The sequence below is a fragment of the Oryx dammah genome, unplaced genomic scaffold, assembly GCF_014754425.2.
Source record: "Oryx dammah isolate SB20612 unplaced genomic scaffold, SCBI_Odam_1.1 HiC_scaffold_16, whole genome shotgun sequence".
Taxonomy (NCBI): domain Eukaryota; kingdom Metazoa; phylum Chordata; class Mammalia; order Artiodactyla; family Bovidae; genus Oryx; species Oryx dammah.
The window spans coordinates 38,709,380-38,737,368 of record NW_024070200.1 but is presented as its reverse complement, the minus strand read 5'-3'; the positions used below and the strand labels follow the sequence as shown (position 1 = coordinate 38,737,368).

Sequence of the window (27,989 nt, the reverse complement as noted above, 5' to 3'; positions counted from 1 at the left end):
CAAGGCCTGCCTTCCAGGAAAACTATTAACCAGAGCCTAACCTGGGTATTACTGGAGCCCAAATGACCTGTGGGAAGGGAAATACCCAACTCCAGCCCATTCTAGCCATCCTGCCCCACCTAAGGGGGAATAAAAATACTGAGAAACACTTGTGAAGTTCACACTGCAGAGGCACAGGGTCACTAAGAGCCTGAGCCCTAATCACAGGACTATACAACACTTCCTCACCTCCCACACCTCATCACCATATTACTAAAAGCCTATTTACAGCACTTCCTTCAACCCAGAACACTATGTTCAGCTATAAGGCAAAACTGCAAAGCATATCAAAAGGCAAAAAAACTCCACAGTTTGAAGAGATAAACAAGCGTCAGAACTAGACATAGCTGGGATGTTGAGGAGTATCAGACTGGGGATTTACAACTATAATTAATATGCTCAGGGCTCTGATGGATAAGACAGCATGTAAGAACAGACAGCCAGGGCTTCCCTGGTGGTCCAGTGGTTAAAAATCTGACTTGCAAAGAAGGGACACCAGTGTGATCCCTGATCTGGGAAAACTCCCACATGTCATGGGGCAACTAAGCCCATCCCCCACAACTACTGAGCTTGGGAGCCACAAGTACCATGCCCGAGTGTCACCGCTACTGAAGCCTGCACACCCTACAGCCTACGCTCTGCAACAAGAGAAGCCACTGAAATGAGAAGCCCGAGGACCACAACAAACAGCACCCACTCACCACAACTAGATAAAGCCCGCACACAGCAACAAAGACCCACCACAGCCAAAACTCAAAACAAACAAAAAAGAACAGAGAGCGTAAGTAAAGATGGAAATTCTAAAAAAAGAACAAAAAATAAATTCTACAGGTTAAAAACACTGCAAAAAAAACGAAGAATGTCTTTGATGGGCTTATGAATAAACCGGACACAGTTAAGGAACGAAACTGAGTATTCAGATATCCCAATAAAATCCCCCCAAACTAAAAGGCAAAGAGAACAAAGGCTGGGGAAAAAAAGAAAAAGGAAGAGAGCATCTGAGGACCATGGGACAACCACAAAGGGTAAAACATACACATAATGGGCATACCAGAAGTAGAAAAAAGAGAGGGGAAAAGAAGAAATACCTTGCACGATAAATGGCCAAAAGCCCATATCATGGCATACCATTTTCAAATTACAGAAAATCAAAGATAAAAAATTCTGAAAGAAGCCAGAGGAAAATAACTTCCTCACCTATGGAGGAACAAAGACAACTACACGTGACCTCTCCTCAGAAACTCTGCAAATAAAAACAGACTGAAATATTTAAAGTGTTGGGAGAAAAAAAATTATCCCACCAATCAAGAACTCTGTAAAGCACGAAATTATTCTTCAAAAGTGAAGAAGAATTTTTTAAAAAGTAAAGACTTTCTCAGGCAAAAGAAAAAAAAAGAAAAAATATTTTGAGGGACTCTGTTGCTAGTAGATTTGCCTTGCAAGAAATACTAAGTTCCTTAGAAAGAAGAAAAATAATATAGGTGAGAAACTCAGATTCAACATAAAGGAAGAGTACTGAAGAAGGAATAAATAAAATAAAAACATTTTCCTTATTCTAATTGATCTAACAGATAACAGTCTATTCAAAATAATAATACCAGGAATGTACACTTATGTATATCTGTTATGTGTATGTTCAGTCCAGTTGCTCAGTCGTGTCCGACTCTTTGAAACCCCATTGACTGCAGCACGGCAGGCTTCTGTGTCCATCACCACTTCCCAGAGCTTCCTCAAACTCATGTCCATCGAGCTGGTGATGCCACCCAACCATTTCATCCTCTGTCATCCCCCTCTCCTCCCACCTTCAATGTTTCCCAGCATCAGGGTCTTTTCAAATGAGTCAGTTCTTCGCATCAGGTGGCCAAGTATTGGAGTTTCAGCTTCAGCATCAGTCCTTCCAATAAACATTCAGGACTGACTTCCTTTAGAATGGACTGGTTGGATCTCCTTGCAGTCCAAGGGACTCTCAAGAGTCTTCTCCAACACCACAGTTCAAAAGCATCAATTCTTTGGTGCTCAGATTACTTTATAGTCCAACTCTCACATCTGTTCATGACTACTGGAAAAACCATAGCTTTGACTAGATGGACCTTTGTTGGCAAAGTAATGTCTCTGCTTTTTAATTTGCTGTCTAGGCTGCTCATAGCTTTTCTTCCAAGGAGCAAGCACTTTTAATTTCATGGCTGAAGTTAGCATCTACAGTGATTCTGGAGCCCAAGAAAATAAAGTCTGTCACTGTTTCCATTGTTTCCCCATCTATTTGCCATGTATATGTTATGCTGATATATGTTTTACATATGTATAAACTTATATTATGCATGTGCTATTTATGCTTTATATATAAGTGAAATGAATAATAGCAATGATATAAGGAACTAGAGTAGATAATTAGGATTATTTTGTTGTTATAACATACACAACCTGTAAAGTGGAATAGTGTTACTTCAAAGTAGACTTGGATTCCTTGTAAACATATATTGGAAACCCTAGGGCAACCACTAAAAAGGTTAAAAAAAAGAAAAAAAACAAGAAGAAATATAACTGATGTGCCAAGAAAGGAAAGAAAATGGAACCGTAAAAAATGCTCAATTAAAATACAAAAGGCGGTAAGGAAGCGGAAGATACAAATAGCAACAAAGAACAAGGATAACAAATGTTAACAGAAAACACAGTAATGAATGCAGTATACGTTAATCCAACTAAATCAACAATCACTTTGAATGTCAATGGTGTAAATGTATCAATTAAAAGACTCAAATTGCCAGAACTGATCAAAAATCAGCTCATAACTATATGTTATCTGCAAGAAATCCATTTTAAAATAAAGACACAAATAGATTAAAGTAAATAGAGAAAAATAAGTTGCGCTAACATTAACCAAAAGAAAGCAGGAGAGCCATATTAAATTCAGAGAGAGTGAACTTCAAAGTAAGGGAAGTTATCAGGGATAAAGAAGGCCAGCACATAATGATAAAGGGGTCAATTATTCAAGAAGACATAACAATTCTTAATGTGTATGCACCTAACAACGGAGCATTTAAAGTATGTGAGGCAAAAACTGATAGCCCTGAAAGGAGAAACAGATGAGTCCACCAGCACAGACGGAGTCTTAAGTACCCCTCTATCTGACACAGACAAATCCAGCAGGCAAAAAATCAGTAAGTATTCAGGTGAACTCAACAACACCATTAATCAACTTGATATAAATGACATCTACAAATCACTTCATCAAGCAAGAGCAGAAAATACATTTTCCTCATATGGAACACTCATCAAGACAGATTACATTATGTGCCATAAAATACCCATTAACAAATTTAAAGAACAGAAATCATATAATGTCTGCTTTTAGACCACAGTAGAATTAAACCAGAAGTCAGTAACAGAAAGGTATTAACAACAAGAAAACCTTCAAGTATGTGGAGATTAAACAACACATATCCAATTGACATGTGAGTCAAAGAAGACATCTCAAAACAAGTTTTAAACTATTTTTAACTAAATGAACACATAAAATGTCAAAGTCTGCAGGCTGCAGCAAAACCAGTGCTGAGAGGGGAATTTATAGCATTGGGCGCATATAATAGGAAAGAGGAAAGATCTAAAATCAATAGTCTAAGTTTCTACCTAGGACACTAGAAAAAGAAGAGAAAATTAAATCCAAAGTAAGCAGAAGAAAATAAATAATAAGAATTAGAGCAGAAATCAATAAAACTGAAAACAGGGAATCAATACAGAAAAAAATGAAAACAAAGCTGGTTCTTTGAAGAGATCGAACTGGTGTGATTGGGCTAACTAAGGAAAAAAGAGATGATGCTAATTACTAATATCAGAGATTAAAGAGGGAAAATAACCACGGATTCTTTGGAAATTAAAAGAATACGCAAGAAATACAATAAAAAACTCAATTCCCATAAATCTGATAACTTAGATGAAATGGACCAATTCCTTGAGAGACACAATCTGCCAAAACTCACACAAGAAGAAATAAATGATCTGAAGAGGATATACATGCTTTTTAAATGGAATCAATAATCTTCCAAAACAGAAAGCACAGGTGCAGATGGGTTCACTGGTGAATTCTACTAAACATTTAAGAAAGAAATTATATTAATTATCCACAGTCTCTTTCAGAGGATAGAAGCAGAAAGAATACTTCCTAACTCATTCTATGAGGCCAGTATTCCCCTACCAAAGACAATACAAGAAAAGAAACTACAGACCAATGTCGCTCATGAACACAGATATAAAAATCCTCAACAAAATATTAGCAAATCAAATTCAACAATGTATAAAAAGAACTATACTTCACAACGAACTAAGATTTATCCCAGGTAAGCAAGACTCATTCAACACTCAAAACCAACTAACATAATTCATCATATCACAGACTAGAAAAGAAAAACCACATAATCATATCAATTCATGCAGAAAATGCGTCTGACAAAATCCAACACCCATTCATGATAAAAACTCTCAATAAACTAGGAATAGAGGGAACTTTCTCAACTTGATAAAGACTATCTACAAAAAAATCCTAAAACTAACATCCTGTTTATGGCAAGAAACCTGAAGCATTTTCACTAAGACCAGGCTAAGGCTGTGAGTGTGTGCCAAGCTGTGTCCAAATCTTTGTGACCCCATGGACAATAGCCTACCAGGCTCCTCTGTCCATGGGATGCTCCATGCAGGATTACTGGAGCGGGTTGCCATTTCCTCCTCCAGGGGATCTTCCCAACCCAGGTATTGAACCTGGGTCTCCTGTGTTACTTGCACTGCAGGCAGATTCTTTACCACTTGAGCCACTGGGGAAGCTCCCACTAAGACCATGTACCAGGCAAAGATGCCTCCTCCCACCGCTCCTTTTCAGCTCTGTACTGGAAATCTTGCTAATGCAATAAAGCAAAGAAAAGAAAGTAAAGATATTGGTAAGGAAGACATAAAACTGTTCACAGATGACACAACCATCTACGTAGAAAATCTGAAGAGATTAACCAAAAATTTCTTGGGACTAGTAACTGATTATAGCAAGGTTGCACAATATGAGATTAACATATGAAATTCAATTGTTTTCCTACATACCAACAATGAACAAGTGGAATCTGAAATTAACAATACAGTATCATTTACATTAGCACCAAGAAAGCAAAATACTTAGGCATATAAATCTAACAAAATGTACATATAAGATCTATATATAAGGAAAACCACAAAACTCTGATGAATGAAATCAAAGAAGAACAAAGTTAATGGAGAAATATTCCACACTCATGGTGAGAAAGCCTCAGTATTGTCAGTTCTTCCCAATTTTATCTACAGATTCAATGTGTGCCTGTGTGCTAAGTCACTTCAGTCTTGTCTGACTCTTTGCAACCCTGTGGGTCAGAGCCCACCACGCTCCTCTGACCTTGGGATTCTCCAGGCAAGAATACTGCAGTGGGTCACAGTGCCCTCTTACAAGGGATCTTCTCACCCAGGGTATTGAACCCATGCTTCTTCCATCTCCTGCCCTGGCATGTGGGTTCTTTACCACTAGCACCACCTGGGATGCAATGCAATCCCAATCAAACTCCTGGCAAGTTATTTTGTGATTATCGACAAAATGATTCTAATGTTTATATGGAGAGGGAAAAGATTTAGACTATCCAACACAATAACTGAAGGAGAATAAAGCTGGAAGACTGACACTATTCTACTTTGAGACCTACTATAAAGTATGGCAATCAAGACAAAGTGGTAAAAAGAATAGATAAATACATTAACAGAACATAAGAGAGAATCCAGAAATAGAACCGCATAAGTACAATCAACTGATCACCGGCAAAAAGCAAAGACAATACGATGGAGCAAAGATTACCTCTTCAACAAATGGTGCTGGAGCAGCTAGACTCTCACATGCAAAATAAAGAACCAGACACGGAGACCATATGTGCTTCACAAGAACTGACTCAAAATGGACCACAGATGTAAATGTTAAACTCAAAACTACAGAACTACAAGTTAACATTAACAGAGAAGGAAACCTACACAACCTTGGGTATGGAGAAGCCTTTTTAGATACAATAACAAAGATATGATCTTGAAAGAAATAACTGATAAGCTGGACTTGATTAAAATTAAAAACTTCTGCTCTGTGAAAGACAGAATTAGAGAATTAGATGATAATCGCAGGCTGGGAAAATATATTTACAAAAGACAAATCTGATAAAGGACTGCTATTCAAAATACACAAAGAGTCCTTAAAATGCAACAATAAGAAAACAAACAACCCAATCTTAAAAATGGCCAAAGACCTTGACACTCCACCAAAGATAAACAAGCAGCAAATATGCATATGAACAATGGTCCACCTCATATGTCATCAAGGAAATGAAAACTAAAACAACAAACTACCACTAAACAACTACTGACACAGCCAAAACCTGGAACACTGATGACATGCAACGCTGGCAAGGATGTGGAGCAACAGGAACTCTCATTTATCGCTGGTAGAAACGAAGGCAAAGTGGTACGTTTCAGAAGACCACCTGGCAGTCTCTCACAAAACTCAACACACTCTTACCATATGATCCATCATGTTCCTTGATATTTACTCAAAGAAGCTGAAAAATTATGTCTTCATAAAACCTGCACACAGATGTTTACAGCAACTGTATTCATAGTAGCCCAAAAGTGGAAAGAATCTAAATGTCCATTAACTGAAGGACGAATAAACAAAATGTGGTATACCCACATAACGGAGTATTATTCCACAATAAAGAGAAATGAAATATTAATGAAGTCCTGATACATGCCTCAACTTGGATGAAAACCTTAAAAACATTACGCTCAGTGAAAGAAGCAAGCCGAGGTACTGTAGGATGTCACTCCTAGGAAATATGCAGAATCGGCAAATTCACTGAGACAAAAAGGTAGATAAGGACAGGATAGGAAAAAGATGTTTGGGGGAAACAGGAAGGGATCACTACTGGGTCCTGGGGCTTCTTTTTGGGGTGGTGAAACTTACTCTGAAACTGACTGTGGTGATGCTCATTCAACTCTGCAGCCTGGGAGCCTTGTGGCCACAGGCAAGGACTCCTCCTGAGCCAACTGCTGTCTCCATAACATGCCAACCACTGAGTGTGGCAATACTCAAACAATTAAACCCTGAGTGTGAAAGCATCAGGCGCTTAACAGGAGTCCCATACAAGCTAAAGTATGCGAAAGTACCTTATGACCAATACCTTCACAAATGCCAGAAGATTTTATAATTCCACACATAAAATGATACATTATCAGAAATAATCCATTTTCAGTTTCACATAATGCTTTCCAAAGACTCACCTGAGCTCCGTGCCCCACTGTTTAAAAGAGAAGTTAATAGAATTTGGAGGCCCTGGGGCGGGCTGATTTGCAGCTTGCTCTCCCACCAGCTCTCCAGGGGCAGCTTCCACAGCTAGGACATTTCTGGCTTTTTCTGCGGAAGCATTTGAGTGCAGGTTAATTAAATCTGAAAGAAAGGCAAACAAGTGTCAGTTATTCAACAGTTCCACAGGGAACTTGATAGCCTACATAATATACTATCTTGATAAACTATATAAAGTTTTACATAATATATATTACAGTATTCTTAAGCGTTTATGTCTGGCTGTGCTGGGTCTTCGTTGCTGCCGCAGGCTTTCTCCAGCTGGGGTGAGTGGAGGCTGCTCTTCGCTACAGTGCAGGGGCTTCTCATTGCGGTGGCTTTTCTTGTTGCAGAGCACAGGCTCTCGGGCGTTCGGGCTTCAGGAGTGTGGCGCACGGGCTTAGTCGCTACAAGGCTCGTGGGATCTTCCCAGACCAAGGATTGAACCTGTGCCCCCTGCACTGGCAGGCGGATTCTTATACACCGTACCACCAGGGAAGCCCAATATTACAGTATATTTTTAATGTGTGCTACATAAAAATGCCATCTGTAGATGGCTAGGGTGTTCTGTAAACATTTTCATCTAAAGCTGATCCACGTACCTCAGAGGACGGTTGTACATGCTTCAAACCACCAAGTTGTTAACAGCAACAACACAGGGAAAACAGCTAGAGCTCATCTCTGCTATCTGATCAATAAACCCAGCATAAAGCTGTGATCATGGTCCACTTACCTATACCGATAAGGAACAATTTCCAGGATAAACTGTTATGTTAAAAAAAAAACAAAAAAACCTGCAGACCAGATTACACTAATGCCCTTTTCTGTAAGAGGGGAATAGAATATACTTGCTAATTGCAAATAGTGACACTGAAAAAATAAGTTTGCACACAAAGACCAGCAGTTCAGTAAATTCACAGGCAAATGCATTGATGCTAAAGCCTGATCAAATCTGAGACTATATCTTAAAAATGTAAACATTTGAAATATTTGAGGTTGCAATGATATGCTGCCCAGAATTTGCTTCAAGATAACAATATTTTGTTATTTAACAAATAAATGATATCCGCCCCAAAGAACATGTTATTTGCTTCCAAATAATAAAATTAAGTGGGTAAGTATATCAATGAAACAAAATGGGCCATGAAATACTAATTGTTGAAACTACCTAATAAACATGTGGGTAATATTATATTATTCTCTCTTTGCATATGCTTAAAATTTCCCATAATGAAAACTTACTTTTCTAAAGTTCTGATAAAATGTATCCAATAATAAATATTTTGTATTCTTCCCAACTGTATCATCTCTCTGAGAATATACATGTTTGTAAACAGAATTTAACACTGTTTCATGACCATCAATTTGATCCATCAGTTCAGTTCAGTCGCTCAGTCACGTCTGACTCTGCGACCCCATGAATCGCAGCACGCCAGGCCTCCCTGTCCATCACCAATTCCTGGAGTTCACTCAAACTCATGTCCATCGAGTCGGTGATGCCATTCAGCCATCTCATCCTGTCATCCCCTTTTCCTCCTGCCCCCAATCCCTCTCAGAATCAGTCTTTTCCAATGAGTCAACTCTTTGCATGAGGTGGCCAAAGTATTGGAGTTTCAGCTTTAGCATCATTCCTTCCAAAGAACACCCAGGACTGATCTCCTTTAGAATGGACTGGTTGGATCTCCTAGCAGTCCAAGGGACTCTCAAGAGTCTTGTCCAACACCACAGTTCAATTTGATCCATACTTCCCTGGAATAAAGCATCCCTAGATCGGTAATGTCAATCATCACTTTCAGTGGAAACAATCAGAATGGAATGCCGGACACTGAAATCCAAGGGAAATTTACTTTCTAATCAGATGAGCCCACAACCTGAGCTCACTCAGGATAAGTCCCTGTGAAGGCCACTGAGCACAGGAAGACAGAGAAGGCAGAGCACAGGGAACACTGGAGTCAGGGGCCCTTGCAACTGGCGCTCCAAATGAGAACACCCATCGACGGGCTCACACGTTGCTGGCAGCTCACTCACTCGACCGTAGTCAGTGTGGGAAGGGCTCCGGAAACACACTGGGAAAAGCATGCTGGGTGTGACACGAAGTGACTGCTGTGTATCCATCAGGGGAACTGGGGCCTGGCCAGGAGAGTCAACACCTGGCTCATAGTAGGGTTCTGAGTAGGAAGAGCAAGAATGTGTGTTGGGAGTCAGAAGAACTATGGGCTTGGCAATAGATTACCAGGCTCCTCCATCCATGGGATTTTCCAGGCAAGAGTACTGGAGTGGGATGCCATTGCCTTCTCTGAATAGATTACAAGATTAAGTCAAAAAGGCCAGAAATTACAAACCACCTGATTCCTGATTCATATGACGACTGAGTATGAAGCATCAGGTGCTCAGGGTACAACAAACGATCAGACAGAGTTCTTGCCCTAAAGGAGAACACATCTAGGAGAAAGACATAAAAGTTAAGCTCCAAGTCACCACCGAAGGCATCCAGTCCCTGGTATCCAGACTTTCCTCTGAGTCTTAGGGTCCAGGAGACGCCTTGGGGATTTTCCACGGGACAGAAGGAAGGGGTCCTGCCCTCAGCTTCAACCACAGTGGTTCCTCTTTTCACTCTTTTATATCCTGGAGTTCCCCTTGAAATTTCATTTGGGGAAAGAAAAAAAGAGTTCAAAAAAACAAACAAAAAAAAGCCAAGTTCAAACACCACTAACGGGGTCCAGTCTCCTCCATCTACTTCATCTGTCAGGACATGGAAGGCCAGAGTCTCTGCAGCAACTGCATGGCGGTACAGTGACTGTACTGGGTAGAGGCGGGCACCTGACATCTTGAGCCTGTGTCAGTCAGTGGGCACACGGGCACATCTCTTCTTTAGACAAAGGTAAAGTCAACACGCAGGCTTTCCAGAAGCTGGTCTTTCACAGACCCCTCGCAGGCGAAGCATCACAGCTCTAAGCCAAGCCAGGAAATAAGCACAACCCACTGCACCTGTTTCTGTCTCGAGCCGAGTCCAGCCCCTTCTTCCTGTGTGGGTCGGCAGCAAGGTGACGCACGGCCGCTCTGCGAGTGAGGCTGTCAAGGGCGTTAGCACAGCCCAGCGCCCATGAGTAGGACGCCCAGCCCTTGCAGCAGCCCTGGGCTCACGCTGGAAATGCTTCCTGAGGAACTCGGGCCCGGGGGGTGGGGGTGCAGAAACAGGACTGGAGCCAGGGAGGATGTTGGCAAAACAGACCATTTCTAAAAGTCATTATCTGATGTGAAAAAGAAGTCATTTCCCAGTTTCAGCTATTATTGTTTTGTCTGGTTTGGGGTTTTTAAAAGACCATGTGGAGGTTTTCTTAATTAAAAGCGGAGCTGCTGGCTTCTCCTCAATACATGCACCAACATTAGCATTCAGGGGACCGCTTCAAGGACACAAACTAGGACAGGACACTATTTCCTTGCAGCCTCAAGAGGATGGACTGGGTTCACAAACGTGTGCTTTACTGTGCAGCTGCAGTGAGCGAAGAGTCTGTGCTTGAAGAGTTTTGGTGCTTAGATCTTTGTTATTTTTGAAAACTTTCAAATGCTTAAATGATACTCCTTAGCAAGTTTTGGACTACAAATTTTACATTCCTGGGTTCTGATTCTAGCAGCGCCTCTCCATCCCACTGTGGCCATTCCCAGATCTCCAGGAGTCTTTCCCACTAGATGCAGTCTAACACCAGGGGCCCCAGGGGCCCCACACAGGGGAGGCTCCTGCTCACATCTGGTCACCTCCGTGAGTCTTCCCCTGCTTTCCTGCTCCTAGCCCCCCGCCAGCAAACCTGAAGAAGGCAGAACAGAGCCAAGACGCAACATCATCCAAGAAATGAGCAAAGAGCTCTGGGGAAAAGCCATTCCCGTGTGTGTCAAAGTTCCTGCAAAAGAGAGCCTGTGGGTCCCCACTGGGAGCTGGAGGAGGTCACTCAGAGTGGGGTTAACCTGAAAAAGCTTTTTTCCCCCTTTATCAAAGTGAGTTTAACCCAGCTTGTGAAGGAGTGGTTGGAAGCAGCATAGTTACCTTCCAAGTGAGGGTACAGTGTGCGTCTACCCCAAAAGGAAGTAGAGACAGCAAGCTACCGGGTCTCAGAGGCCCCGGGGTAGACCAGCCCCCATGTCTAGTTAATGACTTGTCCATCCGCTCTCTCTCAAGCCTCACCAAGGATGTAAATCTTGTGAGAATCGGACCCCAGGCTGATGTGCTGACGGCCACATACCCCACAGCAGACATGGAGTGGGGACTCAATAACAACACCGGAAGACAGGCTGAAGGCAGGAATGAAGGACAGTGGTCGTGGTGCGGAGGAAGGGCCTGCTGCAGGCTGAGGACAGGAGGCAGCAGGCCCTGCCGTTCTCTGAGAATCTGTGCTCACCATCCCTCCTGACTCCCCGACTCCTGCCACCTCACCCCTGAGAGACCCCCCGAGTAACGGAGGGGAGCACAACCCAGTCCAGGGCTTTTCTCTCTTGCCTTCTTATGCCTCCGTGCACTCCTGCGTCATGCCCAGTGCCCCCATCCACCCCCCACACTCACTGACCCCATCCCACCCAAAGCTGGGCTCAGCCCGTCTCCACGGGCATCACGGTCCAGCCCACCACGGACAGTCTCCTGCGGATCTTCTTCAGGAGGCTCCCATGGGCTCCCCTAGAGATACAGCTGGAATCTAACCCTGCTCATCATCCCCCTCCCTGTCACAGCCTGACGTCAGGAATCACAGAAACTTCAGTCCAGAAGGAACCTCAGGGAGCATCTTGTTCCCAGGCCAGGAAACGGTGTGTGCCCGAGGTTCCACGCACTTTCTGCACTAGATCAGGCTGCCTCTCAGCCTCGAGGTGGATAACCACCATGACTTACATGTCACAGCACCACATGGCCTTCTGTAGCATTTTACAAACAGGATTACATAAAAGCACAGCTTCTTTGATGACTTTGGGGAACCGGGACAGTAAATGAGGTGGTGGAATTCCTGCGGCTTTGCCAGTGTGGGGTCTGCATCCCACCCTGCGGTTTCCCTCCCCCGAGTCCCAGCACCTGCACAGAGCGCCCAACACAGGCTGGGGGAGGACCGGACCCAGCGGCCACTTCCCTTCCCCTCCCCCGCTCCCACACAAGCCGCCAGCACCGCAGCAGCTACTCCTGCAGCTGTTTCAGAGGAGGAAATGTGCGGTCATCCCTCAAACCGTCTTCACCATACCATTTTCTGCGAGAGATACCCCTGAACTCAAACAGGCACTTGGGCACTGAAGCCTCCTGTGACCGTAAGGGCTTCTGTACTCCGGAACTCTCAAGAAGTCTTAAAAAACAAAAGTCCTGTTTTCCCTCGCTTGTTCCCCTATTCATTTAGATGGGAAATGGAGTATACAGAACGTGCAGCCCATACATCTTGTAATTGGGTTCTGGCTACCTCGTTCCCAACAGCTCTGAAGGTCAGCGGATTCTTGATTTTATCTTTGCAAATTATTCCTTTGTGTTGAAACTAGGTCTTTATCTATCCAAACATGGAAGACATACAGGAGGCATCTGAGGAGTGGCATACTTTCAGAGGCCAGGCTGCAGATGAAAGGAGGACAGACTGGATAGAACGGTGACAAAGTCATCCCACTTTCTAATATCTGTCTGACTAATATACGGCTGCAAATTCCAATCACATAGATGAACAGACACTTCCTCTGGAAACATGAATCCTAGAAAACAAATTTAATGTGGGCAATTATGTGACAGTGCCAACTGCCTATCCAAACTCCGTTCCAGCTCTTCCTCACAGACCCTGGTTTTGACGGTGGCCACATGCTCAGCTAAAACACTTGTCTCCTCAAACTCCATTCCAGCTAGGGCTGGTCCTGTGAAAGTTCTAGCTAATGAGGCATAAAGCGATAAGAGTTTCTAGGAAAGCTTTCTCCTATTTGATATGGGTGTCACTTCCAAAGGAGGACAGAACGGGTCCCTCAATGGCACTGGGTGGGGGAGCTTTGCCAACTAGGAACTGGCATCGTGAGACACAAATTTCTACTTGTAAGTCCCTACTAGGTTTTCCATTAATTGCAGCTGAATGGGACCCTAAGGGATTACAAATGATAATATCATATATATATATGTATTGTTGGTGGTCTGTTGCTCAGTTGTGTCTGACTCTTTGTGATCCCATGGACTGTAGCCCACGTGGCTCCTCTGTCCATGGGAATTCCCAGGTAAGAATACTGGAGTGGGTTGCCATTTTTTTTCTCCAGGGGGTTCTTCCTGACCCAGGGATCAAACTCACATCTCCCGCACTGCAATCAGATGCTTTGCCGCTGAGCCACAAGGGAAGCCCATACATATGTACATATCCATGTGTGTACGTTGTTGTTGTTCAGTTGCTCAGGCATGTCCGACTCTTTGTGACCCTATTAACTGCAGCACGCCAGGCTTCCCTGTCCTTCACTATCTCCCGGAGCTTGCTCAAACTCATGTCCATTGAGTCAATGATGCCATCCAAGCATCTCATCCTCTGTCGATCTCTTCTCCTCCTGCCCTCAGTCTTTCCTGCATCAGGGTCTTTTCCAATGAGTCAACACTTCACATCAAGTGGCCAAAGTTTTGAAGCTTCAGCTTCAAACTTCAGCATCAGTCCTTCCAATGAATATTCAGGGCTGACTTCCTTTAGGATTGATTAGTTTGATCTTGCTGTCCAAGGGACTCTCAAGAGTCTTCTCCAGCACCACAGTTCAAAAGCATCAGTTCTTTGGTGCTCAGCATCCTTTGACTTCCCTGGTGGCTCAGACGGTAAAGCGTCTGCCTACAACGTGGGAGAGCCGGGTTCAATCCCTGGGTTGGGAAGATCCTCTGGAGAAGGAAATGGTGACCCACTCCAGTATTCTTGCCTGGAAAATCCCATGGACAGAGGAGCCTGGTAGACTACAGTCCATGGGGTTGCAAAGAGTTGGACACGACTGAGCGACTAAACTTTCAGCCCCCTTTATGGTACAACTTTCACATCCGTACACGACTACTGGAAAAACCACAGCTTTAACTAGAGGGATCTTTGTAGGCAAAGTAATGTCTCTGCTTTAGGTTTGTCATAGCTTTTCTCCAAAGAGCAAGCGTCTTTGAATTTCGTGGCTATAGTCACTGTCCACAGTGATTTTGGAGCCCGAGAAAATAAAGTTTCCATTTTTTCCCCATCTATTTGCCATGAAGTGATGGGACCGGATGCCATGATCTGTTTTCTGAATGTTGAGTTTTAAACCAGCATTTTCACTCTCTTCTCTCACCTTCATCAAGAGGTTCTTTAGTTCCTCTTTGCTTTCTGCCATTGCTGCTGCTGCTAAGTCGCTTCAGTCGTGTCCGACTCTGTGCAACCCTGTAGACGGGAGCCCACCAGGCTCCCCCGTCCCTGGGATTCTCCAGGCAAGAACACTGGAGTGGGTTGCCATTTCCTTCTCCAATGCATGAAAGTGAAAAGTCAAAATAAAGTCACATAGTTGTGTCCGACTCTTCGCGATCCCATGGACTGCAGCCCACCAGGCTCCTTCATCCATGGGATTTTCCAGACAAGAGTACTGGAGTGGGATGCCATTGCATTAGGGTGGTGTCATCTGCATATCTGAAGTTATTGATATTTCTCCCAGCAATCTTGATTCTAGCTTGTGATTAATCCAGCCCAGCATTTCGCATGATGTACTCTGCATAAAAGTTAAATAAGTAAGATGACAATATATAGCCTTGATGTACTCCTTTCCCAATTTTGAACCAGTCCCTTGTTCCATGCCCAGTTCTAACTGTTGCTTCTTGACCTGCATACAGGTTTCTCAGGAGACAGGTTAGGTGGTCTGATATTTCCATCTCTGTAAGAATTTTCCTAAGTTTATCGTGATCCACACAGTCAAAGGCTTTAGTGTAGTCAATGAAGCAGATGTTTTTTCTGGAATTCTCTTGCTTTTTCTATGATCCACCAGATGTTGGCAATTTGACCGCTGGTTCCTCTGCCTTTTCTAAATCCAGCTTATATATCTGGAAGTTCATGATTCACATACTGTTGAAGCCTAGAGCCTGAAGGATTGTGAGCATTACCTTGCTAGCATGTGAAATGAGTGCAACTGTGTGGTAGTCTGAACATTCTCTGGCATTGCCCTTCTTTGAGACTGGAATATAATGTATATCTTAACACTTAACAATGCAGTTTCCCACCTGATCCACATAAGAGAACTATGGGGGGTGGAGACAGGTGGGGGACAAGGCTATCATGAGTATTCCTCCCAATCCCATCCAGCCAACTGCCTGGGCCTGGGGCCTGGACAGCACCCTCTGCCCTCTTGCTCCCAGAAAGCTAATCCCACCTTTAATCCTCCAATTCTCTCACTATGCAATCTCCAACTCTGCACACTTTTTTCCATCTTTTCTGTTGCTACCCACTACTGTGATTTCCAGGCTGGACTAGCCTTCTAACTGGTCTCCCTTCCTCTCCTCTTACCGAGGAATCCATTCTTTCCCTCTTAACCATGGTTAATCATGTCAAATGCACATCCAACCCAATCACTGGTCATGCTGTTGCTTATTTCACAAGCCCCTCCAGGTCTGGTCCCTGATCATCCATCCAGCTTTCTCTTTGTCACTCCTTCCCACCCTCTCTACATGTGCATCAGGCCCTTATCTCCAGGGTCTCCAGGCCTTTCCACTCCCTGCTTCACAAGGCTGGCCCTTACCTGACTTCAGGACTCAGTTCAGTCATCTCCTAGTCCAGGAAGCCTTCGCAGACACCACCAACATCCTATCCTCCAAAATGCAAGTGTAGGTAAGCTTCCTGTGCCCACCTCTGGCCCCTGTGCTTACCAGACTGCGTTGTGCAGGCCTCTTTACCTGTCTGGGTCCCTCACTAGACCACATACTCTTCAAGAACATGGCCCACAAATTATCTGTCTTTATATCCCAGGCAGTGGCTCAATGCCTAGAATATAAGAAGGCTTGGAGTGAAAGACTGAATGAACAATTTCTATTTTACAGTTGATGAAACTAAGGCTCCAAAAGAGGGGGATGCTCAAGACATTACAGGAGGGGTCAGAAAAAAACCTCCTCTTAAAGGGCCAGATAGTAGTAGATATTTGACACTGGTGAGCCAGATGGTCTCGTGACAACTATTCAATTCTACCACTGGTGTGCAAAAGCAGCCACAGACAATACGAAATAAATGAGTGGTGCTTTGTTCCAATAAAACTTCATTTCCATAGACTGCAGTCTGCTACTCTTTACTAGAAAGAAAAGGACTCACACTCAAGAGTCTGACAAACAGTAAACATCAGAGATAAGACTCAAACCCAGGCCCACAGGGATTCCTCCACTAGACAGAGCTGCCTGTCCAGGAAACGTGAATTTCATGTATCTTTCCCTGTGTTGACTTTAGGTGCTAGGCAAGTACTGATGGATGACAATATTAGCAACAAATGAAGACGTTACCAAAAATCGGGTATCATGGAGAAGACAGTAGGAAAAGTTTCATTTTTTAATGCAAATCAGAGTAATGAAAACATGTCTTCAATGTTAGCTAGAATTAGCATGATTTAGGCTGAGCAAATGACTACTAGCATGGCTTCCAAAACATCACAAGGCACCACAACATATCTTAACACATTTTATCTTTTAGCCAATTTTATCTAAAATGATGATTAAAATGGGGGAGGGGGTAAAATCTAGCCTTTTCTTCTCGACTTCCTCCTTCAGCCTGTCTTCCTGAATAACTACAGTCTTACAAATCACCTGGTCATCCAAAGTTTAACTATTTATTCTCAGAAGTTACCTACAAAATTGGCAGAAGTTCAAAATTAGTCATCTCTACACATAAAATCTTCAGAGGCATCCCACTGCTCTTAGGAGAGTCCAGAAGCCCAAGCCCACAGTCCAGCCCTCCCCACCCTGGCCCTGGGTGTGCCCCCCAGCTTGGCTCCCTGCCCACTGCCTTCCTCCTCGAGCCTCACCTCCTTCTAGTCCTGGAGGGCACTGTGCTGCTCTTATCTGATCATCCTCAGGTCTCAGAGAGGGTCCCCACCCACCTCAAAGCTGTGTTTAAGCCATTCATGGCCCTTGGTACCCTGTTCCTTCCCTCTCATGTGATCTCACTTTTTCTTCCCTCTGCTGGACTAGAAACTCTGTGAGGGAGATCCAGGCCTGTCATGGGCATCTACTTCTTGAATGAGTCAACGCCAGAGGAGGCCAACTTTAAATTCTCACACTACCGTCCCCAAACCAAATGCAGAGAGCCAAGGGGGGCTGCAGGTGTTTTCTCCGGCTCCCCGGCCTCAGCACCTCAGCTTAAAAGAAGGAAGGTTGTGTTATGAAGGGATTTCAGGGCTACGTGCCATTCCTGTGGCTCTCCTCTTGGTCTAATGCCTGAGTCTCCCTTAGATGGAAACACTTGGTGTCCTCAGAAGAAAGGAACCAAGGCAAAGCCAGGCTCGCCTGTGCCAAACGCTACTGCCTTGAATACTGCTGGCTTCCCGGCAGGGTTTCCAAACATTCCCAGTGACTGATCCTGAGCTATGGAGATTCTTTTGATCCAAAGCTCTATAATAGTGGCTTTTTAAAAAACTCAGTCATCAATGAGCAGACGTGTGAACTTAAACATAGAGGGGCTTTGGTTTGAAAAGGAAGGCATCCCTCCAGCTCCTGCTATTGTTGGTGTTAAGTCATCCATGAAAATGACCTAAGAACTCTCGCTGCATAGCATTTTAACAGGTGTGAAGTATACGGTAATTTCTCACTGACCAGAGGGTTAACCTGCTGATTGGTTAAAAATGAGGCAGGCAGTAAAACAGGAATTTGGAGGAAAAATAATTTTAAAAGTCCAAGAAGCCTTTCATTTCTAAACCTAGTCAGCTGCACACGTTGCCAAGTCACCGGTAATCTACAGTAGCCTGTGTTCTCCCAAGGGAATGTCTCGAAGGTGTTAAAAAGTTCGCACCACACCTCTTCACAGGCCTGAGAACCACCCATACCAGCTAAATTCCAAAGTGCACTCCTTAAGAAATGCTGGTGTGATGGCCTGGCCTCCTCACACCTTACTTCAGGGCCCAGGGGCCGGCTGTTTCTGGGCCTGCCCTGCTCCTTCTATGAAGAGAGAGCCACAAGTACAGCACCCCCTATCTCCACTTCCACAGCCCATGCAGGAGCCAGGTTGGACAGTGGGCTTTGAATAACTATCCTCCTACTCTTCTAATACGGTAATCTCAACCAAACAGTTGTGAGAAGATCATGGGGCTTTAATGTTTTTGATATTCAAATATAAAACCACTTTATCTCTACACTGCAACTGGCCAGGGCTTAGTATGAATTGTGAAAATGCCACAAGTCCAAGATTAAACAGAACCAGAGTTTTATCATCTGGTTTAATGTCTTCCCAAGAAGCGCCAGTGAATCACAGTGAGAGCTCTGAGAACATCTTCCCAGTGGACACACGCATCTGTGCACAGGACTGTGGGTGTTGGTGCTCACCTTCAGAGGGAGTAGAGAGGAGGCTGGCCCTGGGGTCAGACTGGACTTCAGCACAATGGCTCACTACCCACCGCCCTCAGCAGTACCATCTCTTTAGGGTGCTAGGCACCAGCTTTGCCTGACTCCTGAGGCTGTTGTTGAGCTTCAATACAGTCTGTACATGAAAGCAGAAGCCCTCAGTAACTATAGGATGCTGCCCCTTCCTAAGGGATCATCATCATTATTTTCATTCTCAGTTCTTCTGCTAAGTTGACTTAATACATCAAACGTCAATGCAAAAAGCACTGACATGGGAGCCCTCCATCTCTCACCTACCTGTGTTATCTCTGGCCACGAGACCCTGAGAAAAATCTCCAGGAGTCGGGGAGGTCCTGCTGTCCCACTTTACCATGTCAAGGCTGTTGCAATATTCCCATCTCTTCTGCTGAAGTTCTTGTAACCAGTAAGTCATGAGTTGACGATTAGGGGCCTACAAGAGGGAGTGGGAAAAAGTGATATGGTCACCAAAAGCATAAACAGCGTAAAAAAAAAAAAATTATGTTTTGTGATGACAGACTGGACACCTTGACACATGGCAGGGAGAGTTAAGAACAACTCAAAGAGGGGCTTCCCTGGGGGCTCAGTGGTAAAGAATCTGCCTGTCAATGCAGAGGGACACAGGTTCATCCCTGGTCTGGGAAGATCCCACAAGACTCGGAGCAACTAAGCCCATGCACCACACTGCTCAAGCTCAAATGCCCTACAGCCCATGCTCCACACCAAGAGAAGCCACTGCAATGAAAAGCCTCCACGCTGCAGCTCGAGAAAACCCCCCACTTGCTGCAACTAGAGCAAAGCCCACACAGCAATGAAGATCCAGCACAGCCAAAAATAAACATACAAAATTATTTTTAAAAAGAACAACTCAAAGAAATGTCAAGATGACTTTCATTCACTGCAAATGGTCAAGAAAACAAAAACTTTTACATAAAGAATTTAATCCTAATAATAAGAAATCTTTTTAAATTCTGAATTACAGAATAATATAATTTACTGTCTTCCTCAAAAGGTTTTTGGAAGGCTTGATATTCTCAGTGCCCTTTCGTTCTGAGCACCTATGAGTTCTATCTGAAAAAATCACATCTCACATCTCAGATCTCACATAGGTATGGATGACATCCCTGCCAAATCAAATCTAATAACAGTATTTAAATCCTGTCAGCATCTAAGAAAGTGAGCAAAGAAAACTGCAGATTAAAAACTAGACGGTGGGCTTCCCAGGTGGTCCAGTGGTTAAGAATCCGCATGCCATTACAGGGACACAGGTTCCACTCCTGGTCCAGGAAGATTCCACATGCTGTGGGGTAACTAAACCCACGTGCCACAACTACTGAGCCTGAGCTCTAGACCCTGTGTTCCAGCAAGAGAAACCATCTCAGCGAGAAGCCTGCGCCCTGCAACGAGAGAGCAGCCCTTCCTCACTGCAACTAGAGAAAGCCCACATGCAGGAAAAGACCCAGTGCAGCCAAGAATAAACAAATAAATATAGTTAATTAATTAAAAAGAAAAAAACTAGATGGAACATCTATGACAACGGCCATATTTTTAAACAGCAGACAATACCAATGGCTGGAAAGGGCACAGAGCAACCAGAACTCTCCTTCCTTGCTGGTGGGGATATACAATAGAGCAGCTTTCTGGAGAACGGGGTGGCAGTTCCTTATAAACATACACTTACCAAATGGCCTGGCAACCCCACTCCTAGGTGTTCACCCAAGAGGAATACAAAATACATATTCACACAAACCCTGCATGCAAATGCTCAGGAGCTTTATTCATAATCGCCAAAGACTGAAAACAAGCCAAATGTCCTTTATTCAGTGAACGGATAAACAAACCGCAACGTTCACACCGTGGAGTACTATTCAGCAGTAAAAAGGAGCAAAGCACTGATTCACACAACATGGATGAACATTACACGCACAGGTGAAAGAAGCCAGCCCCCAAAGGCCACATACTGAATGATCCCATTTACGTGACATTCTGCTAAAGGCAAAATTATAGGGACAGACGACAAGCCTGTGGTTGCCAGGGCTTGGGAGAAAGGGCTGGCTGACTGCAAAGGGGCAGCATGAGAGGATCTGCTCTGCATCATGACTGTGGGCACAGATACCCGACTCTATGCATCTGTCGTCTCGAAGAACTGTATACCACAGGGACCTTCACTATGTACGTTAAAAAAAAAAATCAACCAAGATATAGAGGGACCTCAAAATAATGAACCTAGCTATTAACTAACAAACTAGATGGCAAGTGTGGGTCACAGGTCTCCAGGCTGCCCCCACAAAGGAGTCCCAAGGAGAAGGATGCCACAGCACAATTATGGTGGCAACCACTGGCATCCAGTAAGGGGTACAGACATCAGACACCATGGTTTTAGAACCTATAAATTATACCTCAGGGTCAGAGGCAATCTGGACAACTGCTCTGTAGGCCTAAAACAAGTGACAAGTTAGAGATCAAACCTCTACTGTCCACAAGCGAAGGACAACCTCCAAGTGCTCTGTCTACATCCTGGATTCTTTTTAGTGACACTTCAGGCGTGGCCCTGGTAAGGAAAACCACTCAGTGCATGATTGCTGGGTATCCTACAGAAAATCCCTCCAACTGTCAGCCAAGTCATCATTTCATCCATATATTCAACCAACATTCACTCTTAACATCTATCAGGAGCCTGGAATCAGGGCTTGTGAGAAAGACAGGAAAAATAAATCAGTGATTTCAAGAGTGTTTTAAGTGCTATGACAGAGGTCAGAGTGGTAAGGTGAGGCTGGTGTGACTGGAGATGCTGAGGGAAGATAATTAATCAAGCAGAGGAAATGGGACAAGGGTCAGGTACTGAAAGTTTAAAAAAACTGCTACCTATAGATTCAAAAAGTTCCTATTGTTGCCTTGATGTCTTTCTTGTCCAATAAACTCTGAGATGTCCCCACTTCTCTAGCATCGAGCTCAGTGCCAGCCACATTTTTGTTGAATAAATAAGTGAAGAAATGAATGAACAATCATGAAGTGATGCAGGAGCTTGGTCTTAAAGGGGAAGCAGGTGGTGGCCAGAAGGACAAGATAGAAAGAAGCAGCTCCAGGGAGAGAGAAGTGTGTGTGCAAAGGCCGAGAAGAGAGCACAGAGGGGAGGCTGGCAGGGGTATGGAGGGAGGGGGAGGCTGGGATAAGCAGGGGGTGGGGCCAGGGTTCAGGTAGGGGAGGAGATTAGCTCAGGTCCTGGAGCCCTAAAGCGCAGCTGGAGTCTGAGTGGCAATCTGGTTGCAGGGTGGACAGAGGGGGCTCAGCCTGGCTCTGAAGCAAGACAAAGAGAACGCAGCATTCCCAGAGAAGAGGAGAGAGTGACTGGAAGAGTAAGGGGCTGGGACAAAGCCCAGTGAGAGCCCAAAGCCCACCCAGTCCCTGCCCCTCCCTCCTTTCACAGAGTCTGTACTGAGCCCCTGGTCTCCCAACCTCCAGCTTAGGGGCAAGTGTGTGTGTTGACAGTGTGTGCATGTGTGTGCGTGTGCATGTGTGTGTTCTGGTCCTCACACCAGTTCCCCTGCCTGGCCTCCAGTCCTGTCCCAGGGAGAAGTCAGATTAAGCACTGACCTCTCTAGCTGTTTCCTGAAAGGCAGGCACCATGAGAAATATGCCTGTTACAAGAAAGCTTTTTCCCGGACTTCCCTGGTGGCACAGTGGATAGGAATCCACCTGCCGATGCAACAGTCACAGGTTCAGTCTTGCAGAACACCTAAGCTCGTGAGCCACAACTACTGACCCTGTGTGCCCCAACTATGGAAGCCGGTGCTCTGCAACGAGAGAGACCACCGCGATGAAAAGCACGCCCACCGCAACCGAGTGTAACTCCCTCTCTCCGCAACTAGAGAAAGCCTGTGCAAAATCAACGAAGACCCAGTGCAGCCAACCGATCACTCAATTAATTAAAGTACAAGTTTTTTTTTAAAAAAAAAAAAGAAAAGAAAGGTGTTCTCCCTTTAAATCTCTGAGTATTAAATCTGACTGAGGAACAATTAGTAACCTCTTAATCATCTCTTACTAAATTCCTGGGGCAAAACTTTCAGATCACATGCTTTCAATGTCTGGCATATTATTCATGTTACAGAAATCTGGTCAAAAAGGCAAGCAAAATGATCTCAAGACAAAGATTAACTGGGGTTTGTTTCCTTCAAAAAGAAAAAGAAAAAAACCTAGAAATCAGGAAAAGCATCTTGACTTCAATCCCCAAGCAGCTGTGAAAGGCAGCTGGGGGCACATGGCTCCCAGGCATATGCCAAGATCAAGGAGGCAGAAAAGCCCCCAAAGGTCCTCCCCTCAGGGAGCTGAAACCCAAAGACAGAAGGTTGTAAGACAGACAAGATTAAAAGTAAAACAGCAAAATCAGCAGAAATCCACAAAGCCTCTGTGTTTCCCCTTGATATCTTTTAAACAGACTGAACTGAGACTTGGCCTTGTTCAGTCCTACTTAAATACAGAATCACAAACTAGTCCCTTCATTGCTCCAGCCTTAGTTGGTCACGCAAAGTCAGTCTGGATCTGCCCCGCCAACTCAGTAGCCACTGGTCACATACAGCTCATGAGCGTGTGAAATATGGCTAGTGCCACGTGATGAAATATAGACACACTGGGTTAAATAAAATGTATTAGTTAAAATAATTCCACCTGTTTAATGTGGTTATCCAAAAACTTAAAAGTATGTATCTGGCTCACATCGTATTTGTATTGAATGGGTCTGTTCTAGATAATGATGGCAAATGCCATTTGGGAGAGCCAAGGCTGGCAGGAGATCTGGCGAGGTGGGGAACCCAGCAGATGGGAATGCCCTAGGGATGGCCATGGGCATGGGGCTCCTGACAGTGGGGCAGCCAACGTTCTTCACCTCCCACAGAACTTTATGACTCAAATAACTTTCTTCTTTAAGTACCCCCATATCTCCAACCACCTCATGCTCTGTTAATGTCCATGGAGATGCCAACATTATTTGGAGACCTAAAAGAATGAGTCGGGCTGGTCTAGCTGATGGCTCACAGTTTCAGAATCTTCCTTGCCCCCTCCCAGAGGAAGGCAAATAGGACCCTTCAGGGATCTGTCGTCACTTCAAGCACCTCAAGGAGTCCATCACCGGAACTCCCTCCACAGAGCTACACCCACCTGGTGACAAATGAGCCAGTCAGTGCTGAGGCTTATCACCACCAGCAGCATGACCCAGAGAGGATCAATCTCTGCCCTACCCTACCCAAATCATCATTTAAAATGCTTTAGTCCCACCTTCTGGAGAACCAGACAGACATTCAACCATGCTGGAAGGAACAGAAACGAGTCAAAGCTTCATAGCTCAGAACAGAATAAGAGCAGATGCCAGGCAAGCATCCAACAGGCCACGTGTCACATCTATTGTCTGAAGGCTCACCAGGGTCATATCCTGAGTCTCCCGTAACACTGGTCTCTCCATCTCCTACTCAGTCTGCAAAACCCAATTCAAAACGCAAATAAGGCTTACTGACCCAAGCCTGAATGTTCTCTGCACACTCAGAATGGGGAACTCAGAACACCACGCAGCCCAGGACAGCTTCCCACGGCAGTGGCGCCCTCCCTGTGTGTCCTTCATTAGTCTAAGTTTCTTGAAGGCAGAGGCAAAGCCTCCTGGCCTCAATATGGTCCAAGATGCCTAGCACAGTGCCTGGAATACAGTTAAACACTCAAATATCTGACTCATTCTCTCCTACGTTCAGCTACTGCTACTGCCTCAAAACTGCTAAAATTCTAGTTCAAATATGGCACCAATCCCAACATGAGAAATCAAGCCAACAATCTGGAAAAGCCATTCTGGTTGTCCCTACACAGCTGCAGGAACGTCCTGGGGAGCTGGGAGGGCAGAGAAGGACTGCATGGGCACAGTCTTCTGAGATGACAGACATCTGCTGCATTTAGGCACCATGACCTGAGATGCCAGTTCAGAGAATGCAAACCAGGCCATGCCTCGTCCAGCTTGAGGTGGAATTCAGCCCTTGACAGCTGGTGAGGAGAACCATGTGATGCCCCAGCTGCTCCCACAAGCCTTTGTGCCCAGACCACCAACAGTCCAAAACCCAGAAGTCAACTCTTGGGGAGATGGGCCCCAGACACCTGTCCCTGCCCTTGGACTCCAGGGACTTCCCTCTCTCCAAGCCTAGCTCTTTCCTTGGTGCTCTGAAAAGTCCCACAATGAAGTTAATTCATCTCAAGATATGTTTATTAAGGGCCCACTCTGGCAGGCAAGCACATTACTGGGCACAGGGGCTAGAGCTGCAATCGTGCACATACACAGGAGCTGGGCCTCATCTCCTAGCTGCATTCTCACTACCCCACAAACTGACCCAAGCCCTCTTATCATCTGGGTCTCTAGCCCTTTGGTAAAGAACCTCCATTGGCCAAGACTCAGCACATTTTAGAAGCTGTAATAATGCTCATCTCCTTTGATCCAAAACTCCATTCCTAAGCAATCTATCTAAAAGAATCCAAAAGAAGAAAACACCACATACATAGAGATGTTTATTCATTCACTTGGCAAATACTTATTAAGAGCCTGACTTAGGCCAATGCAGCAGTCAACACTAGAGGTAGAGTATTGGGTGAGACCTGGTCAATTCTTGGCTCTTAGACCCTCCCAGTGAGCAAATGGCTCCCTTTACACCTGCAGGAGATAGTCAGAAACATGTTCACAATACAATCAAAATGTAAAACGTGGAACTTCCCTGGTGGTCCAGTGGTTAAGACTCCAAACTTCCAGTGCAGAGGGGCACAAGTTCAATCCCTGGTCAGGGAACTAAGATTCCACATGCCACACAGTGCAGAAAAAATTTTTAAGAATTAAAAAATTTTAAAAAAACAACAAAACATAAAATGCATAGGTATATATTTAAGAAATCCTTATGTATCCATAGAAACTTAAAAAAAAATCCAGCCAAAATTCTAAAAAGTTCTTCAAAGCATGGCAAAGAGATTACAAAATTAATCTGAAGTTTAACCTTTGAGAATTCTGAAAAAATAAACAAGGTGTGAGGCTTTGACCTACCAAATGGGTAAGCATATTAGAAAGCCACAATAATTAAACCAGTACTCTACTGCCAGAGAATCAAAATACAGGGCTAAGTAGATATAAAAATATTTATGCTGCATTTCAAATCAAATCAGTGGGAAAAGTATTAATTATTAAACAAAGGCATTATGACAATTGGCTAAAATTTTGGAAAGAAATAAAAGTATTAAGAATTATGGTCTAGGTTTAAAACCTAGGCCACAACATAAAAGAAAATAAAGTTAACATTGATTCAAGATTTAAATGCAAACTAGAAACCATTTAAATTAGTAGATGATGCCTTTGTAATCAAAGTTAAGTTTCTGTCTCTTTCTGTATCTTGTTAACAACAGTTGTGTAGATTTCTGCCAAATTTTAAAGCCACACAGGGATGATCTGACTTTTAATCCAGCCATCGGCATATCAGAAATTGACAAGGAAGATCTGTGTGCAGAGATCTCCTGAAGAGCTCACACTGTAGCACAACCAGCAGCCATGACGAATGCCGTGTGCCCTGACACTATGGATGAGGAAAACCAACGCTCTCTCAGGACTGAGCCCCAAGTCCTCAAAGGGCAGATCTTCAGACTGTAAGCCACACAGCTGCTTCCTGCACAGGCAACTCAAGGGACCTGACTCCAGGCTGAGCAGGAGCAGGGAGGCATTGATTTCCACAGGCTTGATTACTCACCCCAGCAACATGGAAATAATCCCTGCTGTAACATTTCTGTTCTCTAGGAATGTAAACACCTGTCTAAACTCCCAACAGAAAGACAGCAGTGAAAAATGTCTGTGTGTCCAAAACACCATACAAAATTAAAAGACAAAAGACAAAGTGAGAAAAAGACCAAACAACCTCCAAGTTGCTGAGCATAGTGTGGAGTTCCATAGCTTTGCAGGAACACCTCACTATGTTGGCACTTAAAGAGCTCCTTTATGCCTGGGAGTGCCTCCTTAGCTTTAAAAAGCAAAAACAAAACCCAATAACAAACGGTAGACTTTTATTTCAAATAATAACAATACCCATGTCTGCTGCAGAAAATCTGAAAAATAAAGCAAAACAAAGAAGAAAATAAAATGTACATAACCACATCACCAGTAATAACCTCAGTCAGCACTTTGGAGTATATCCTTTCAGATACTTTTCTATCCATAAATACACATGGCAATTTTCTTTACAAAAATGGAACAAAATTATATAGACTATTTCATAATGTTTACATTCATATTACTAACAGTATTAGATATTATTAAGTAAATGATTACCATGTGCCAGACATTGTACTAAACACTTAATATACGCTATCATTTAAAGCTCATAACAAAAAAATAAAGCTCATAACAGTCTCACAAGATGGTATCATCCACTTGCCCAAAGTATTACCTACTGGATTCTGGAGCCTAACTGGGTACAAGTCCCAGCTCGGCCATTTGCTGGCTGTAATAGCCAAGCTACTTAATGTGCCTCAGATTTCTCATTGGTAAAATGTGAATAACAGGAATCTACTTCATGTTATGCTGTTATGAGGATTAAATGAGTTAATGCGTGTTAAGCTCAGAACAGTGCTTGGCACACACTAACTACTCATTAGGCATCAACTATCCATATTGTCATGATCACTCATGATCTCACAGCCAGTTGGCACAGTCAAAATTCAAACCCGGGTCTGTGTTCCCTACTATCAAGGGGAAGAAGAAGTGCATGTCCAAGACAAAGTCCATCCTCTCAACATTTCGGCAGAAATCTAGAAGTTCCTCTATGTTCTTTCTCAGATATTGCAATGTTGATGACCTCAACCAACAGCCAAGTTCAGTCTAAAGTGTGTTGGCAGACTTCCCTGGAGGCCTAGTGGTTAACAGTCCACCTTGGAGTGCAGGTGACACGGGTTCAATCCCTGGTCTGGGAAGATTCCACACGCCATGGGCCAACTAAACCCCTGTGTTACAACTGCTGAGCTCGAGCTCTAGATCCCTGGTCTGGGAAGATC

General features: G+C 44.1%; 1 protein-coding gene across 2 annotated transcripts in view; it reads right to left on the bottom strand.

Moving 5' to 3' along the window:
* The window catches only part of TBC1D2B (TBC1 domain family member 2B), an 89,093-nt gene that overhangs the window by 48,343 nt on the left and 12,761 nt on the right, over positions 1-27,989 (bottom strand). For both annotated transcript variants that reach the window (XM_040257372.1, XM_040257371.1), the window contains exons 2-3: positions 19,221-19,374; positions 7,363-7,528 (exon numbers count right to left, since the gene is read on the bottom strand). In XM_040257372.1, the coding sequence (XP_040113306.1) occupies positions 7,363-7,528; positions 19,221-19,374 (320 nt within the window). The remainder of the gene's footprint in view (positions 1-7,362; positions 7,529-19,220; positions 19,375-27,989) is intronic.